Source organism: Acinonyx jubatus, chromosome B1, assembly GCF_027475565.1.
Source record: "Acinonyx jubatus isolate Ajub_Pintada_27869175 chromosome B1, VMU_Ajub_asm_v1.0, whole genome shotgun sequence".
Classification (NCBI taxonomy): Eukaryota; Metazoa; Chordata; class Mammalia; order Carnivora; family Felidae; genus Acinonyx; species Acinonyx jubatus.
Genome location: NC_069382.1, coordinates 188,255,505 through 188,273,949, shown reverse-complemented (window position 1 = coordinate 188,273,949; position 18,445 = coordinate 188,255,505). Strand labels below are relative to the sequence as shown.

Here is an 18,445-nt window from a genome sequence, read left to right as displayed (position 1 = left end):
TGATTTTGGCTCAGGTCATGAGCTCAGTCTGTGGGATTAACCCCTGTGCCAGGATCCACTCCCTCTCTCTCTCTCTCTCTCTCTCTCTCTGTGCCCTTCCTCTGCTGGTGCTCTCTCTCGCTCTCTCTCAAAATAAATATTAAAAAAAAAAAAAAAATCAAAAAAGAAAACACGTAGTAAAGTCCTTTAAAAACAGCAGCCACTGGTGACTGGGCTTCTGGGCTTTGTTATGCCCCTTACTGGCAATGAGGGGAGTAAGTTCTTTCCCTGGATGTTTCCTCATCTGCACAATGGCCAGGGTGGATCAGATCACTCATTCTCCATTGGTACAGCCACTATCGGCTTCGTGGAGCACTGTTCTAAATACACAGGGCCATCCTGGCGCCCCCGGATTCTGATCTGCCCAAGCAGAAACGGTGCCCGTGTTTTTGTGGTGAAAAAGCTGATCTCAGACAGAGCCCGCTCCCTTCCCATGACTACACCCATCAATGACTATATTTTAAGCCACAGTTGATTACAGAAGACAACATCATAAATGAAGTGCATTTATTAGGAAGATAAACTCCAAATAACGAGTAGCTCGGAAGTACACTTGGCAACCTCACAGGACAAGGTATCTTAACAGAGTCCACGGGATTTTGCTTACACCACAAAAGGAGTTTTAAGGCAGTTCAATTTGGCGACTACAAACACGATGTGTGTGATATAAACAGAACATTCAAAACTAAGGCCCCCCAAACGTCCCAAGTATCAACACATCTCTGAACTAGTCAGGTCGACAGACCCTGTTCAGGACAGAATCCAAGTCTCAAATGTAATTCAGAAGGACGCAGACCCAGAGGCTCTGCTGGATACCTCCTAAACTTGCGCAGCTAACAGACTGTCTGTGCTATTACAGGCCTCCACCTTCATACCTTCTTATTTCACATGAACATTTTACACTGTCCTGGGAGAACAACGCACATTAGGAGAGAGGACAACAGGACTCAGTATCTCATACCACAAACCAGATGACAGAAAACAAAGGACCTACACAGACACACTGAGAGAAACAACTTTTCTGGCAGGTCTCCGGCAGGCAAGGAGACAAAGCTTAAAAATATGCCAGGGTGAGCTCCGTCTTTCCCTCCGTGGTTACCACCTGGATGAGGCTCCCCGAGTTCGGTCGGTTTTTCTCTATGATCCAGTCGTGGAAGGTTCTAGAACAAAGAAGATAAGCTTTACATTTTCAAAGCAAAACTCTCGACAACACATGCTTATATTCACAGCAGTGGCTTGGAGGAAGAGGACAGCAGCAGCAACTGTGAAAAAGCCACAGGGACACATAGCCAGGTCCCCAGTGCCCTCAGTACTCCTTCTAATGTCCAAGTGGCAGCATTCGGTGAGACTTTAACTTTGGTTTTTGCATTTTGCTTCATTGTTAGAATCCTTTACAACACAGTAATATGATTTTAAGTGATTTAAAAAAGACTGAAATTAGTTAATTCTAAGAGAAAGACACGTACATACACAATATTTTTATTTGAGCAAGTGCGTACACAAACAAGCAGGGGAGTAGCAGAGGGAGGGAGAGAATCTCAAGAAGGCTCCACACTGAACACAAAGCCTGACTCAGGGTTTGATCTCACAACACTGGGATCATGACCTGAGCCGAAATCAAGAGTCGGACGCTCAACTGAGTCACCCAGGAGGCCCGAATGTGCACAATTCTTTATACTTTCCCATGTTACCTTTCCAGAAATTTAAAAGAAATTCATTCACTTTTTTTTTTAAGCAACCATTCATAGAACACCACTGCAATGGGAAAAGATAGCAAAAAAAAAAAAAGGACTATTACAATAAAATATGTGAAGTGCAGGAATGGGGGAATTAATTACGCTGCATGCAGGGAAGGAACCCTGCCTGGGAGAGTTGGGAAGGCCTCCTCTAAGAAGACAGGAATTAAAAAAGGGCACAGCAAATTCACAAGATGCAACAAGTACCTGGTAATTTTTTTAATGTTTATTATTTTTGAGAGAGAGAGAGAGAGAGAGAATGACACGAGTGTGAGCAGGGGTGGGGGGAGGGGGGAGAGGGAGACACCGAATCCGAAGCAGGCCCCAGGCTCCCAGCCGTCAGCACAGAGCTCAATGTGGGGCTCAAACTCACACACCCCAAGACCATGACCTGAGCCGAAGTCGGACGCTTAACTGACTGAGCCACCCAGGTGCCCCACAAGTAGCTGATAATTTTCACACAAAACATTTACGTTTGAGTACTTGGTCCCCTTGGACAACCCACCAGCTAGGACTCCGGACCTTCTTCAACTAGGAAGCACTCAGGAGTTTCTGGGATATACTTTGGTAGTGACCAGCAGCCTGCTAGACCAGAGCCGATGTTTAACTGTCAAGCCATTCAAGATCCCACTCCAAGGGCTGAACAAGCCAAGGGCAGTTATTCCATAGACCCAACAGCAAAGCACTGCTAAAACTCCCCCAAAGTCCCATCCACGTTGTGACCCATCTCTGGGGCGGGGCAGGGCTTAGGGATGGCTCTGAGGGAGACCGGTCAGATGGCTGGATGTGAAGGGGAACATGCGTTACTCATGCATGTTTTAAACTGTCTTAGTTCGTCTTCATTAGCGGTCTGCAGTAGACAAGGGAAACACCATCATAACCACGGAGAGCAAAGGCTAACATACTCCAGACATTCAAAGTACATTTCATGCCAAACTTCATGTGAGTTTTCAAATCCCACAAAGGTGCCATGATTTCTGGAACAGAGGGTGGCTGGGACTCCACTACTTGGCACTAATTCAGAAACGTGACCCCCGATGGATCCATCTAGAATCCAGGTCATAGATGCTACTGGAAATACTGGCTTTTACAAAGAAGCTCAAATGCAAAACACAATTCAAAACTTGGTAGGCAGAAGTAACTGTGGGCCTAGTTAAGACCACAGGCCCTGCAGTCATACTGCCTGGGTCAAATCCTGGCTCTGCTATGTGATCTAGGGCATGTTATTCATCCCCCTTGCCCCCCATGCCTCAAGTCCCCAAATCTTAAACACAGATGACAGGCCCTCCCTCAGTGACTTGCTATGAACATTAAATAAGATTATAGTTAGGAGCACCTAGGTGGCTCAGCTGGTTAAGCGTCTGACTCTTGATTTAGGCTCAGGTCATGATCTCACAGTTCGTGAGTTCAAGCCCTGTGTCGGGGAGTGCAGAGCCTGATTGGGATTCTCTCTCTCTCTCCCTCTTGGGATTCTCATTCTCTGTCTCCCTCTCTCTCTCTCTCTCTGCACCTCCCCCACTCTCTCTCAAAAATAAGTAAACTTAAAAAAAAAGATAACAGTTAAAAAATGGTGCATGATGGCACAAAACAAGTGCTCCATAAATACTGGTTCCAAACATAAAAGTCCCAAATGCCTCTCAACTTAATTAAAATGAGATGTAATAGCAGGCCAGAAGCACATCCCAAGCTTTGCAAACATCTTGTACACAGCTGTCAAAGCAGCAGACACACCGGCTCTTTAGGGTAAGGCCGTCTCCCGCGTGGGGAGGGCAAGTAATCTTCTTCATCTCCCTGTCCCGGGGCCTAGCCCAGCACCTGGCCCACACTGGGTGCTCGGGGAATACATACTTACCACATGGAGGGCTGTGGGGAACTGAGATCCAGACAAACACAAAAGAGTGAGAAAGCTAACTCCTTCTCCATGATCTTCAAATGCCACCCATATCCACAAATGGGTGAATGTGATTTCAGGAACAAAGGACACTCTCTGTGGGTCTGTGGCTCAGCACTAACTCAGACACAGGAGCCCAGATGTTCCCTAGATCACCATCTGACTCCCACACTGCTGCTCCTCGTTAGCAGAGACAATGTTACCAGGAACAGAGGTTTACCGAGCACTTACTACAGGTCAGACATCGTGCCAAGCGCTACCACATTTAATCCTCCTGATAATTATGGATTCCATTATTCAGAAGGGGAAACTGAGGCCTAGAGCAGTCAGGCCATGCTCAGGCTGGCCAGCTCAAGATTCATGTCAGCACTGTCAACCCCTCCTGAGACTAACTCTGATGTGTCACATACCCTCCAGAGGCCTGGGAACCTCCCAAAGCCACCTGCACTGGGGAGCTAAGAGAACACAGCCTAGTCTGTAAAAGGCAGAGAGATGGGGCTGGAAGCTGCCTGTTAGCGACAGTATGTCAATACTCACTCAACCAGGAACTCCAAGGGCGTCCAGGAACTGAAGTCAGCCTCGGGCATTGATTTCCTGTTCATCGGGGTATCCAGGGTAACCCTGCAGTGCACAGAGACAAGCCTGTTGTGTGTGCCTCCCTTCTGTAAGAATTATAGCTGCCCAGTCCTCCTTAGCCAGGAAAATGCAATGTGAGCCTTTGGCACCAAGGGTGGCCGCATTTACATGGGGAGATCACAGGAGGACAGACAGAGGCCAGGAAGCCCTCCACATATACAGAGATCACGTCCGAGCATAATTCAGTGAAGTGCTCTGTGACTCACCCTTCAGGCAGACAGGAACAAAACAAAAGAGCCTTTTTAAAAATACAGTTTTGCCTTTTCTTAAATATAGTCTTTATTAAAGTAAACTGCTTTGCAATTTGTATCTTCTTCACTCCCTAAAATGTAGCAGACTCATTTCTCACGATTTTTAAAGTGTAATAATAATATTTCTTTAAGTAGGGGAAAAAGACAGCCTCATCCTTTGTTCTGGGACTGTTTCCTATGAAACCTTATGATTTTCAGCAAAAGGCTACAGAACTCAGATATGTAGGAGTCTCCCAAGAACATTCAGGCCTCAGAAATCATTCAAAACAGCTAGGGGAGCAGGTCACGGAATCACAGAAGCTCACAAACAAAAGGGAGCTGGAAAGCCCTGTGCCCTAGCAGGTCCCGACGTCCCTTTTAGAACTACAGGCAAGAGACAAGCCGGTTGGTGCTGGGATCCTTCCAGCAGGAAGGAACCCCACCTCCAAAGCAGCTGCCTTGCCTGGGGCCAGTGACAGGGACCTTCTTCCAGGTCACAAATAGGAACGTGTCCCAGTTTCCCATATTCTCCCTCAGACACTACTGTCCCCACCTCCCCCCCACCACACACACACAAATACACACATGCAAAGGCTAAAGTACAATCTCTCTTCCACTGGCCTTACAATGACTTGAAAGAATACAAATATTAAAAAGAAATGCATAGACTACTTTTAATAAGGAAGGACAGAGGGACAGATGGAGGGAAGGAAAGAAAACAAGGAAGAGAAGACAGACAGACAGACCCGTCCCACCAGCCAACCATTCTGGACAGCCTGGGACGCTCCAACATCTGAAGAAGTATCTTTAGGGCCTCTGGCGAATGTGAGAAGCCAAGGTGACAGGACACACAAGTCCCTGGTGAAGAGCTACTCAAATGTTAAGTCCTGGCAGCAAGGCAGAGGCGGGGAGTTGAGCGGGGAGCCCCGACCACTTACGGGAGCACGGCGATGGCCGCAGAGCCGGAGGGCATGCCGCTGTTCTTTCCGGCGAGGCTCTGGCAGAGCTGATGAACAGCACCCTTGGCCATGCCGTAGCCAATCATCCCTGGGGAGGGGGAAGAAAACAGTTCAGTGACCAGTGGCCACCACTAGTGTGTCCAAAGAACCCCACGGCAGGATGGGAAGAAGAGAAGGATGGACACCTGTGGAGAGAAAGTAAAAGGGACATAATATTCCCTTGAATACTACTATTCACCTGGCAGTTGACATTTACCCGTAAAAACCATGAGGTTCATCTTATTTTACTGCTGAGCCAACGGGGAGGCACCGTCAGGGTGAGTAACGTGCCCAGGCTCACACGCAGACTTGCACCGAGGCTAGAGGCCAGGCAAGAGCTGCGTCTAAACCCTCAGGTTGGTAACTTGTGGGCGAGATGGAGCACTCATCTGGAATCCACGCTGCCCAAGTTCAAATCCCAGTTCTTCCACTTACCACTACAGAAATCCCAGGCAAGTTCTCAAAACCTTTCTAAGCTTGGGTTACCCCATCTGTAAAATGGGGATAAAGTACTTAATTGCGGGCTCAGCACAGGGTAGGTGCTCCCTAAATGTTTCCCATCAAATTAACAGAAGTAATATGCCCTGGAGTCCCACCCGCTGTTTAAAGTATAGCGATTGAGCAATTTCCACGTGAGTATACATGCTACCTATTAATTTTCCTTTCCACCCGCTGGCCAATCACTGTTTGCTGACTGAATGAAGAAGCAAGGCATGTCTTTTACTAGGACCAGTTTCTATGTCCCCCACAGCACCCAGCTGTGGATTCTCACTAACCAACAACAAAGAAGCATGGTTAGTTGTTGCAGACACCTCTCCTCCTCCTGAAAAACCAGTTTCTTTCGAAGATCAGCAACCTCCTTAAAAAAAAACCCAGCGCACATGCTGTTCAAAGTGTAACAGATGAGGAGGCCTCAAAGGTCCAGGGGGAGGTGGGGATCACAGCCCAGCCGAGGAACCAATCACTGACCTCTTCAACAGCCACCCTGAATTGCAAAAGAGGGTCAAGGTTTCAAACAGTTATTTAGAAGCACAAGAAGGTTTCACCATCTCTGGCTTCTCTGTTTAATCAGGGGCAGGACGCCAACAGCGACATAAAGATTTACCTCTGCACGACTGAAATAAACCAATGCACAAATCTTATTCATCCAGCCCCAGTCCCCAGCAGACACCCAGGGGCCCCTCTTCATTCTATTCAAACAATATGAGGCAGAAAGAAACAAGCAACCAGCAACAAGCTACCGGCATCCTTAATGGTTTGATTCCGCGGGATTCTACATGATGTTCGTAAGAGGGTCATTTGCAAGATGCAAAAACAAACAAACAAAAAAAAGCATTCATTAAAAAGATAAATACTTTTCCTCTCAATATAAAATGATCAATGTAGTCCCTAAGGACTGATTCCCAAACACAGCACAGATCCCTAAGTGGTCAACAAGTGATTGCCATCAATTCTGATAGTTTATCGTCCAGGAGACAGGAGACAGTCTATAAATAACAAGCATGAACACAGGAGCATGGGGTTTCTGAGTACCTTTCCAAGTGAACACTTTCCAGTTCTGAACAACCCTTCTTGTGATGAAGGACCACTAAGCCCATCTATCATTCGTTTCTGGACTATATACATAGATTTCCCTAGATGACTCCGGGATCGGGATCGAAGTTAAAACATTTCATGACTCAAATAAATTTAACAACATCTAACTAAGAACTTAAAGATGAACAAGCTTATTAACATCTAAAGCAGAAATAGTTGGGTTTTTTAAAGTCTGGAATAAATAACAAAAGTTCACATTTACTACTGACTCTATAATCTTTCTAAGCCATTAAGAGATTTGCAAGTCACAACCACCATATAGGGGGATATTATTTATCCCCATTTTACAGATGGCAAAACTGAGACTCAGAGAGGTTAAGTAATTTGCCAAATATTACACAGTAAGTGGCAAAACCACAACAGAAAACCAACCTGGGTAGTTCTAGAACCTCCCTTTTTTTTATATATAAGTTTATTTATTTTGAGAGAGAGACAGCAAGCATGAGCGTGGGAGGAGCAGAGAGAAAGGGAGAGAAAGAATCCGAAGCAAGCTTCGTGCTGCCAGCAGAGCCCAATGTGGGGCTCAATTTCACGAACCATGACATTATGACCTCAGATGAAATCAAGAGTCGGACCCTCAACCAAGTCACCCAGGTGCCCCCAGAACCTGCAGTCTTAACCAGTATCCAAAACTATAAATAAAAAAGATATTTAAAGACCAAAACAAAGAAAAAGACTATTTCATCCTTTAGAAAAATTAGTCTTTTAGTTGTAAGGTTTTCTTTTTTAAATGTCAAGCCATTACTCATTTTTCTATTCACTTTCTACTGGCTCTGCCCTATGTCACCTTTAATAAAAACCAGATCTCAACCAAACCAACATTAAACATTTACACAGCTTTAATTATTGGAATAGCCATGGGCCTGTAAGATCACATGCTCTGAGAAATCTAATGAGAAAGTGAGTGGCAGGAAATTGTTAATTTATTAAGAGGACTCATAGTTCAGTGACTTACATTAAAATTGAAAAGGTGCTCCAGATCTCTACCACTTACTAAAGAGACCCCAAAAAAATTCCCCTCCTTTCTTTTTAACGTTTATTTATTTTTTAGAGAGAGAGAGGGTGCATGTGAGTAGGGGAGGGGCAGAAAAAGAGGGAGACAGAGGATCTGAAGCGGGCTCTGCGCAGGTGCAGAAAACCCATGTGGGGCTTGAACTCATAACCATGAGATCAAGATTCGAGGCGAAATCAGTTGCTTAACCAGCTGAGCCACCCAGGCACCCCATCCCCTCCTTTTTTTAAAGAAGAGTTTACTTAGGTGGTCGACGTAGACACTTTCCACCTCCCTGTGCTGTCCCCAACCCCACTTAAATTTCGTTAGCCTCATTCCAAAGGGAGTGCTACGGGTTGAATCGTATCCCCCCTCCCACTCCCAAATTCATGTGTTGACGTCCTAAACTTCAGTATCTCAGAAGGTGATTATATTTGGAGACAGGGTCTTTAAAGAGGTAATTAAGTTAAAATGAGGTCTTTAGAGCGGGCCCTAATGCAATCTGACTGGTCTCCTTACAAGACAAGGACATCAGGACACAGACACATGCAGAGGGACATCCATGTGAGGACACAGGGAGAAGACGGCCATCTGCAAGCCAAGGAGAGAGGCTCCAGAAGAAACCAAACCTTCCCACACCTTGATCTCAGACTTTCCAGCCTCCAGGAACTGTGAGAAAATAAATTTCTGTGTTTAAGCCCTACAAACCATGGTCTGTTTTCATGACAGTCTCCCAGGAAATACACGGAATAAAAATGCAAAGGAAATCACGGTTCTGTTCTGATGCAGCAGAAAAAGCACACAATTCAGAAATGATCAGGGTTTTGGTTCAAAGTGTAATTACAGCTTACTTATTACATAATGACAAGGTCCTGAACCTAAGTTCTAGTTCGCTTCCCTGTAAATGAAAAAGGTAGTAACAGTCCACCGCAGGATTAAATGAGAATATATGTGAAAGGAAAGAGCAACTATGAGAAGACTCGGCAAGTGCTGGGCATTGTATATACATCGACGCCTCTCATGCCTCACAGTTACGCTTCAGGGAGGTGTTACTGCCATTTACAATTAAAGAAACTAGAGCAGAATTTGGTCAAAGACCTCAAATAATCTGTTCAAAGCCACTCAACTAAAGTGAAGAATCCACAGTCCGCTCTCTTACCGAAAGGCCCACCATTTCCAGGGGCTGAGCTGCTTCTCAGGGACACACGAACACAGGGTGATGAAGATACAACTTATTTATTAACTGATTAGTATCCACCTCCTCACCATTCATGCCCCGGGTGGATCCCAGATGAATGGAGTGGTGGGAGTCCCAGATTACAGGACTCTGCACCCACCATGCACATGAAGACAATGCAAACAGAAGGGGTCAGAGTCCTACCCCTAAAAAAAGCCAGGAAGCACACTCCACCCAGCTGTAAAGCCTCCTGGAGGCTAAAGGGCTCCCAGGTCCCTCACCTAAGGAAGCATCCAGCAGCCCAGGGGGCGAGGGCAAGCGCTCCCATTTCACACACTGGGAAACGAAGGCCTACCGGGAGTCCCGTCCAGGGCGGCCTTGGCACCAGCCAAGGTGAGGAGGCCTCCTTCTTTGAGGTGCCTGGTGGCCAGGTGGCTGGAGATGATCGATGTCCACATGCTCTGCTTCCACATCAGGTCACAGTTTTTAAAGAGAGCTGAATGAGAAAACAACATGTGAGCTGAGCATTCGCAGGGAAGAGACTGAAAGGTAAGCTCCACTCACGGCGTCCCATGAGGAGGCGTTGACAGCCACTCCTGCTCTCTCAGTCCCTGACTACAAGGTCCAGTACAAAAACAGCACAGGGCCGTGGTCAGAGAGACCTGGGTTCGGATCCAGGCCATGTGACTACCCGAGTCTCAAGTTTCCTCACCTGTAAGGTGGTTAAAATTTTAGCCAATAAATGAGCACTGTTAACAAATAGGCTGAACTGGCTTTAACTCAGAAATTGTTCTACCTTATGAAGGACAGTAGATTTGTAATAAGAACCTATACGTCTAAGTCAAGTTTTACCTGTGATCAATCTGAGGCACTTATACTGCATGGACATAAAGAGGGTTCTTATAGAGCACATTTTTTTATGGCTGAAAGTTGAATGCCAGCTTTAAAGACTCTTTAGAAGAAAGCTGCTCAGACAATCATTTCATGCTTATTTTAATCCTCTGACCTTGCCCAAGACATGGTGGGGAATAAGTGGTAACGTGATCACATCACCAGCTGGGCAAGACACCCAGAATCCAGAAAGCAATCCCTCCTGATACCAGAGGAGGGGTCTTCAGTAAGTGATAACCAAGGTATTACATTTCCCGGCTACAAAGAACTAGACAAAAACAAAAGTATGGATCCACATTTATCAATTCTTGTTCCCGAAACACACAGAAGGCCATCAGGGTGTTCAGCCAACCTGATCACCCCACAAAATACCAATTTTATATTTAACTGATTTCACAGAATATCAATTCCTTTTTAAAGAGCTTTGACTTTGTGGGTTCAAACCCCGCGTCGGGCTCGACACTGACAGCTCAGGGCCTGGAGCCTGCTTCAGATTCTATGTCTCTCTCTCTCTCTGCCTCTCCCCTACTCACGCTGTCTCTCTCTCAAAAATAAATAAATATTTTAAAAATTATAAAAAAGAGCTTTGAATGATAAACATAGAAGGAATAACAAAATTTAAAAACTGCTGACTCAGGCAGAGATTATCAACGGAGGCTTAAAACCAATAGGTTTGGGGAATTTGAGACCCTCAAGGTGCTTAAAAATAGGATACTCACATGATGCCGAAGTAGCATCCCACGGATCACTTACTAATCGCAAACAGAAAAACGTACCTTTACGACGGAAGTCTGCCGCTACCACCCTAATCAAGCACCGTTTGGCATCACTATGGATCGGTACGGTGATCTGACAGGGTAAGTGTCCCCACATGATGTCACAGGAAGCACACATCACTCAAGAGGAACTCTCGCCTCCAAAACATTCAACTTGAATCTAATTAAGTCTCTAGACCTAAATTCTAGTTCACAAGAAATACCATGGACAGAGGAACAGGTAAATGACACCTTACAGAAATGGCTGGACAAATTCGGTCTGTGGAACTTTCTCTGGGAAAAGTGCCCTGTCTACCACCAAGTCTATCACAAAAGAAAAAAGTAATTCTAGATTAAGAGACTAAAAATAACAACAAAATGCAATGCACAAACCCTGAGTGGAAAATACATTTAGGCGGGAAAAAACGATAAAAGATTTGGAATAAACTGGAGAATTCGAATACAGGCTGAGTTTTATTAATCTTATAGAATTATTATTAATTTTCTTAGGTATGGTCACAGTATTAAGATAACGTAGGAGAATGAGTTTACTCCCTGAAGATATATGCAGAAGTGTGTTGAAATTCTTACTTTCAGACAGTTAACAAAAAATACACACGCAGAATACATATGCACAAGAAAACAAGAAAGCACACGTATGGCAAATGTTAATATCTGAATTTAGAGGGCACAGGGTGTTCAATGAACTGTTCTTCCAATTTTTCTGTATGTTAGAAAATTTTCATAATAAATATTGAAAAACATACTCAGCTTTAATAAATGCTCAATTTTTAGTCCTTTTTTTTGGAAATTTATTTGAGAAAGAGAATAGGTGCACACGCGGGTTTGAGGAGAGAGAGAGTGAGAAAGAATCCCAAGCAGGCTCCGTGCTGTCAGCCCAGAGCCCCAAGAGGGGCTCCGCCTCACAAACCATGAGATGGTGACCTGAGCTGAAATCAAAAGACAGATGCTTGACAGACTGAGCCACCCAGGTGCTCCTTGAGTCCTTCCGACTTTCAGAATGATCTATTTCATACACATCCCCCAGTTCCCACCCAGTAATAGGCCCTGAAAGACTGGGATGGAAACAATACTTATTCCATTCTGCTTCTACTTCAAACTTCAAACTTAACGTCCCTCTCCCGTAACCCCCGTTATGGGAAGTGTTTTCTTCATCCGTCAAATGGGATGTTAATCCCTACTGCACACACCTACCAAAGGTTCTGGGAGAAATACAGAAAAACCTGTCTTTGCCAGCTGGACAAAATGCAGAGCAGAATGAATGATTCACTGAGAAAAGGACTCACACTTGGATTTGGCATTGCCTCCGGCCCATCCTCCAGCCACACAAAGGATTGCGTCCACCTTCTCTTCACCCAAGAGCTTTCCGACCTCAGCTGTCACCTTAAACAAAAGGGACAAAAAAGGTGCAATAAGCAGTCAGGTAAACCCAAACAGACTAATGTCCTTACAGATGCCTCAGTTTATTTTTCACTCGTTTTGAAGTCAGTTACCAGTACCTGGCAATTAACCCTTTGAAGATTAGAGGAAGGACCAATCTACAGTAAGCATCTTAGGCAGTGAAACCCAACTACATTTCAATGTGATTTTTAGAAAGCAATCTAGGGGCGCCTGGGTGGCGCAGTCGGTTAAGCGTCCGACTTCAGCCAGGTCACGATCTCACGGTCCGTGAGTTCGAGCCCCGCGTCAGGCTCTGGGCTGATGGCTCAGAGCCTGGAGCCTGTTTCCAATTCTGTGTCTCCCTCTCTCTGCCCCTCCCCCATTCATGCTCTGTCTCTCTCTGTCCCAAAAATAAATAAACGTTGAAAAAAAAAAAAAAAAGAAAGCAATCTAGAGTCTTCTTTTGGGATGGTTAAGACATTAGCACCCCTGGAAGAGAGCAATGAATAAAGAAAAGCAGGAAAAGGTTTTTAAAAAACCACCAAGAGCTTCAATGCCCACAGCTAACCTTCCGGTCTATTTCTTTCCAGACTTTCTTCACACATCACAGAATCTCAATCTGAGATAATCTATTCTTTTCTACCCTCATTACAAACATCCCTTTAACTCCAACTCCAAACCATAAGTGCCAACAGGAAATATTTTTAAAAAGAGCAACAAAAAATAGTCAACTATACTTCATGTAAAAAAAAATATAGTCAATGGCAAAATGTTAGTAAATCCCAGGTACATGGGTGATCATTTCTCTCTTTACTTCTGTTTGAAATTTTTAAAATGTTGGAAATACATACATGTCATTTTGTTACAATTTATTAAAACAAAAATCTGGCAAGACAGGCAAGTCTGGCCATCGACCGCTTTCACATTTCTCCAGAATGGCTGAGACGACTTAACCCAAGACCATGTATCTTTGCCTATGGTAACAGTTAGTCCCCTACCTCTTTCCCCAGCAACTTCTGAAGCCTCACATCACTCCTTCAAAGAGAACGCTTTGGCAATGGAAACCAATCTTTCATCTCCCTACACCCCATACCTACATCTTTCCTTTTAAGAAATTCCTGAACTTCTGAATTCTTAAACCAAGTCCTGTTACCAAGAGCCCAGATCCCAGCTGCCAGAGTTGGCTATCTCCCAATGTCCATATGTACACATTGTACATGCCCATCTTTTCAGGGAAACATGGAGCCGGAGAAACGAGGCACCTGTTTGACTTTTACAACATCTATGCCTTTAATTCCTTCCCCTTAAATTTTGCTCTCTGCCCAATGGTTTTCCATAGACTTAATGCCTTTCTCATGTCTTCATCTCCTGTCTCTAGTGAATCTCATGCCTAAGGGGCCAATTTTACATGGGTTAGGATTAAATTTCCTCTTCTGAAGCCTTAAAAACAAACACTGGAGGTCATGCTGTTTATCTGGAGCAGAAGAGCCAGTGACAGACACTGATCACAGAGAACCACAGCCAGAAGAGCCGCCGCCCAGGTGCCCCACAAACTCCCCATTTCTAAAAGGGAGATCAGTCAGAAACGTTTTGCCTAAAAGGGAGATCAGTCAGAAACGTTTTGCGAGTGTTACAGAAGTGAAGCAAGTTGATGTGAATAAAGCACTCAGGATGATGCCTGACACAAAACTATGCCTTGTTGGGTTTTATTATTAAGCCCATTAAGGCCAATAAGTAATCATTAAGTACAGGAAACATTAGGATCAGATTAAGTAAAAACAACAAAAATCTATATTCTGGAAAGTCAGCTGGCTTTTTATATTCTAACCTCTGTGAAACCGATGCTCTAGAAAGAGTGAGTGAGCAGGAGTATCCTCAGTATGGGCTTTTTTCTTTTTTTTTTTTTCTTTTTGGACTTATACACACATATGTTTGGAGAAATGGACTGGAAGGAAATACTACAAAACATTAACTGCATAGTGACTTCCCCGTTCTTTTTGCTTAATTGTATTTTCTACATCATACATGTATCACCTTTAAAATTTAAAATATTCTTGGGACACCTGGGTGGCTCAGTTGGTTAAGCATCCAACTCTTGGTCTCAGCTCAGGTCATGATCTCACAGTTCGTGGGTCTGAGCCCCACATTGGGCTCCGTGCTGACAGCGTGAAGCCTGCTGGGGATTCTCTCTCTCCCCCTCTCTCTGCCTCTCCACTGCTCACATGCTCGCTCTCGCTCGCTCTCTCTCTCTCTCCCTCTCTCAAAATAAATAAATAAACTTTAGAAAAAATTTTAAAACACAGCTAGGACCATTAAACATCAGACCCCCAGTAGTGTTCAGATTACTAGGGAGAATGTAACTAAACAAAAAGCAGACTCTGAGCTTACTGAAGTTGTTAGTTAAGTCTCTTATTAGGAAATCCCATGCTCTCTACTCCACCATGAGCTAGCTTTTTGGCCATGTCACTTAGTGTCTCATCTCCTAAGCTATAAAATGGGTCTACCCCCACCTGCCCGCCTGCCTCACTGAGTGCTTGCCTGTAAAAGTACGTCACATCACACAAAGAATAATGCGGAGATTTCCCTGGGAACGTGAGCTACAGCGCTGACATGAGAACCACAGAGAGCACAGTCCCCCATGCAGCTTATGGGAACGGCTCTTCCAGAAAGGTCGGCCCATGTAAGAGCATCTCTGACATTTATACCAACATGGCCATCAAACTGTCACTGTCCTTCTGGGCAGTGACACTATCACAGGGAGAAACGGGTATTTCACAGTTTACTTTATGTATTCGTTGGACTTCTTGTTTTACAATAAGCATATCATTGTAGAATTAAAATTACCCTGTTTTGTTAGGGTTCATGCTTTGAACTAGGGAGCTCCACTTTTTAGAATGCATCCTAAATAATCAGAGATAGAGACAAAGATGTTCAGCACAGGATTCTTGACAATGGTAAAAAAGAAAAACTGCAAGCCATTTCGACGTGCAGGAAGTAGAAACTAAAGAAATTAAAAAATACATGCTGACACACAGGGGTTTTTTCAAGTGACCTGAGAAGTATTTAAATTAAGTATTAAGTTAAAAAAAAAGCTGACCATAAAATATAAAATACAAGATTATCTCAACTTACAAAACTAAAAACATATAGGATGCATAGGAAAGACAAGAAAATGGGCCAAAATGTGAACAGTGAGCTAAAGAAATGGATTATGAGTAATTTATCCTCTTTATATTTTTTTTCACTTTTTCCAAATTTCCCCCAATGAGCACAAATGGCTTTCATAAACATAAAGCACTAACTGGAGAAAAAAAAAAAAAAAAAAAGAATGCATTACCAGAGGAAACTGCTCCCCAGGGTTTCCCTACCACAATGCTCGGTGGGTCTTTTTCTGGAATTACCTGGTCGGCCTGCTCCGTAAATGAGTCCGTCATTCTAACCACAACACTAGCACTAGCCTCTTCATTCTCCACCACGTCGATGCTGGCAACCCACTGGAGTGAAAGAGAAAACAGCTTTGGTCAAGAGACAATTAGTTGTTTTCCCAGAAAGATCCACACTCAGAAATGGGGGCAGTGTAGACAGATGAGAGGCTTAAATGAAAACCCACCAGAGATCGAGAACAAACTGAAGGTTGATGGGGGGTGGAGGAGAGGGGAAAGTGGGTGATGGGCACTGAGGAGGGCACTTGTTGGGATGAGCACTGGGTATTGTATGGAAACCAATTTGACAATATATTTTAAAACAACAACAACACCAGAGAAAGAATCTCACTACTGACCTCTCATGCTCCTTACACACATTTGGCTTCAGCCAGTCCACTTCTTACTGAGCCCCAGCCTAGCCCATCTGCCCCCAAACACCTCACCTTCCTCCTCCACTCTCACCTCTTAAGGCAAACCCTGCACTTCCAGCGACCCCTTGACCTGAGCAAAAAAGCAAAACACCTTTGTTTGTAAAGGGCCAGAAAGTAAATACTTTAGGCTGGCCATATGGTCTGTGTTGCATCTACTCAAATCTGCTGTTGTGATGGCAGAGCACCCCAGACAATATAGATAAATGAAGCAGTGTGCCTACATCCAATAAAAGGTCAGGCACTAAAACCCCAGAAATGTGAATTTCATGTAAGTTTCACATGGTACAAAATTCTATTTTTTTTTAATTTTTTTCCCCAACCATTTAAAAATGTGAAACCATTCTTAGTTCTTCGGTTGTACAAAAACAGACAACAGGCCTAGTCTTCCCGGGAGGACTAAAGTTTTCAGACCCCTGCTCTAAAGCACAGAGGGATAGCTTTGGGTTTGGGAATCAGACCAAAGTTTGAATCCTGGCCTTGCAAGACAGTGGCTTTCTCATAGACGTTAACAATTAACAGGATTAATGTGAAAATTCACTGAAATGGAGCATGCTACAGCTCCTGGCACAGGTGACACACAGTTCCTACTCAGAAAGTTCCAGGGCCCTGAGGTTCACAGGACCCAGAGATATATATCTCTACCACAAGCTATGAAGAACACAGCATCCATTTAAGAACACTCACTACTTCTATGTCACCAGCCACGGGGGGATACAGACACAAAGAAAAGGTTGTATCCCAGTCCCTCCCAGAGTTCCTAGAAATGTAGGGGTGGGGACGGGGGAGACAGAGTCCAAGGTAAATCAGCTTGTCAGATTCTGCCAAGTCAGAAATAAACCAAAGTGGCCCCAACAGGGGGAAGTGCTCCCACCGAGGAAAGGCATAGCTCTCACATCTGTAACACATGGATACCAACAGGATTCACTAAATTCAAGTTTGGGGAAGAGTAAATGAAATTAATAAGAGTATGTGAAAACACAGTGCCTAGCCAACACTCCTAATAACACTGTCACCACCATCCACCTCCACAGACCCTGGAAGATGCCTCAAATAGTCTTCCAAGTTGAGTAAAAAGACGGTGGTGTGCTTAGAATCCATTAAAAGTCCTATACCAGAGGCTGAGCCAAAAGAAAATCCTGGAACCCTTTCTTCCTGGTCCCGGGGCTACCCTGGCCCAGGCTGCTGCTACAAACTAAAACCCCGAGGCAAAACTCCCCAGAGCTCCAGCACATTTTGTGCAAGTGACAGCTGCAGGGAGGAGACAGAGGGCGGAGTCCCCACCAGAAAAGCACTGAACCCTCCAGAGCTGCTGGGGTCAGGGTCCCTGGCCATACGTCAGCTCCGCTCCTACTAGCCCCCTACAAGAAGCAATACCCGATTATGCAAAGTAGTTCAAATAGTCTTTCCAAAACAAAGAAGCCACCAGCATTGGTGGGGCTCAGCCTTCCAACAATCGGGTGCAAGGCTGGCTGAAGGAACCGGGGTAATTATAGCAATACTAATAGCTAACATTTAAACAGCTTTTACCACAAGTCAGATACTTTACAAGCACACCAATGATCTCATTCAATTCGCACAAGCCCCTAAGGGGTAAATACTAGTATTATCCCCATTTTAAAGACGGGGAAACTGAGGTTCGCGGGCTTTAATCAATCAGTTAACGACTAGTAACCCGCGCCACGCAGTCTAATTCCAGAGCCTTCCTTCTCATTGTTTCTCCAGGTACCCTCAAGCCCGCTCCTCTTTATTCCCCTCTGGAATTCTCTCAGAAGCCATTCCAGACTTTCTGGGCCTGGCGGAGCGGGCAGCCCCATCCCCCACCTCCTTGCAGAGCAAAGGCCCCGCACCTAGGATGCGGCGTAGGCACGCACTCGTAGCCAGGAACAGAGCAGGAGACCTGTGCACGCACGTGCAAGCACTCACGTCTGGCCCTGTACACGGCCCCGAGCTTTGACCAGACTGCCCTCCAGGGCCGCACCGGTAAGCCCCTCCGCTCCCCAGTCACCAGCGTACCCGCCAGCCACCCAACCCGAAGGTGCCGCAAAGCCCCGCGGAGACCCGGCCGAATTACCCAGTTGCGGGCCCGGAACGCCTGCACGCATCGGGAGCCGAGCGCGCCCCTCCCGCCGTACACCAGCACCCGGCGCGCCTCTCCAGCGACCGCCGCCATCCCGCTCCGCCTCCCGCTCGGCTCCAGAAGCTCCGAACGCCCGAGCCCGAACACGGCGCCCCGGCTCGCCCGGCCCCG

The 18,445-nt window shown here is 45.3% G+C and overlaps 1 protein-coding gene across 1 annotated transcript; it reads right to left on the bottom strand.

Annotated features, from left to right (window-relative positions):
* Nucleotides 1-532: 532 nt before the first annotated feature.
* On the bottom strand, nt 533-18,427 carry QDPR (quinoid dihydropteridine reductase). Its single transcript, XM_027042134.2, has 7 exons — nt 18,269-18,427; nt 15,743-15,835; nt 12,248-12,344; nt 9,650-9,790; nt 5,471-5,579; nt 4,204-4,287; nt 533-1,199 (listed from the first exon to the last, which is right to left on the bottom strand). The coding sequence occupies exons 1-7, from the start codon at nt 18,365-18,367 to the stop codon at nt 1,094-1,096; spliced, it is 729 nt and encodes a 242-aa protein (XP_026897935.1). The 5' UTR covers nt 18,368-18,427; the 3' UTR covers nt 533-1,093.
* Between the last annotated feature and the right edge of the window lie 18 nt (nt 18,428-18,445).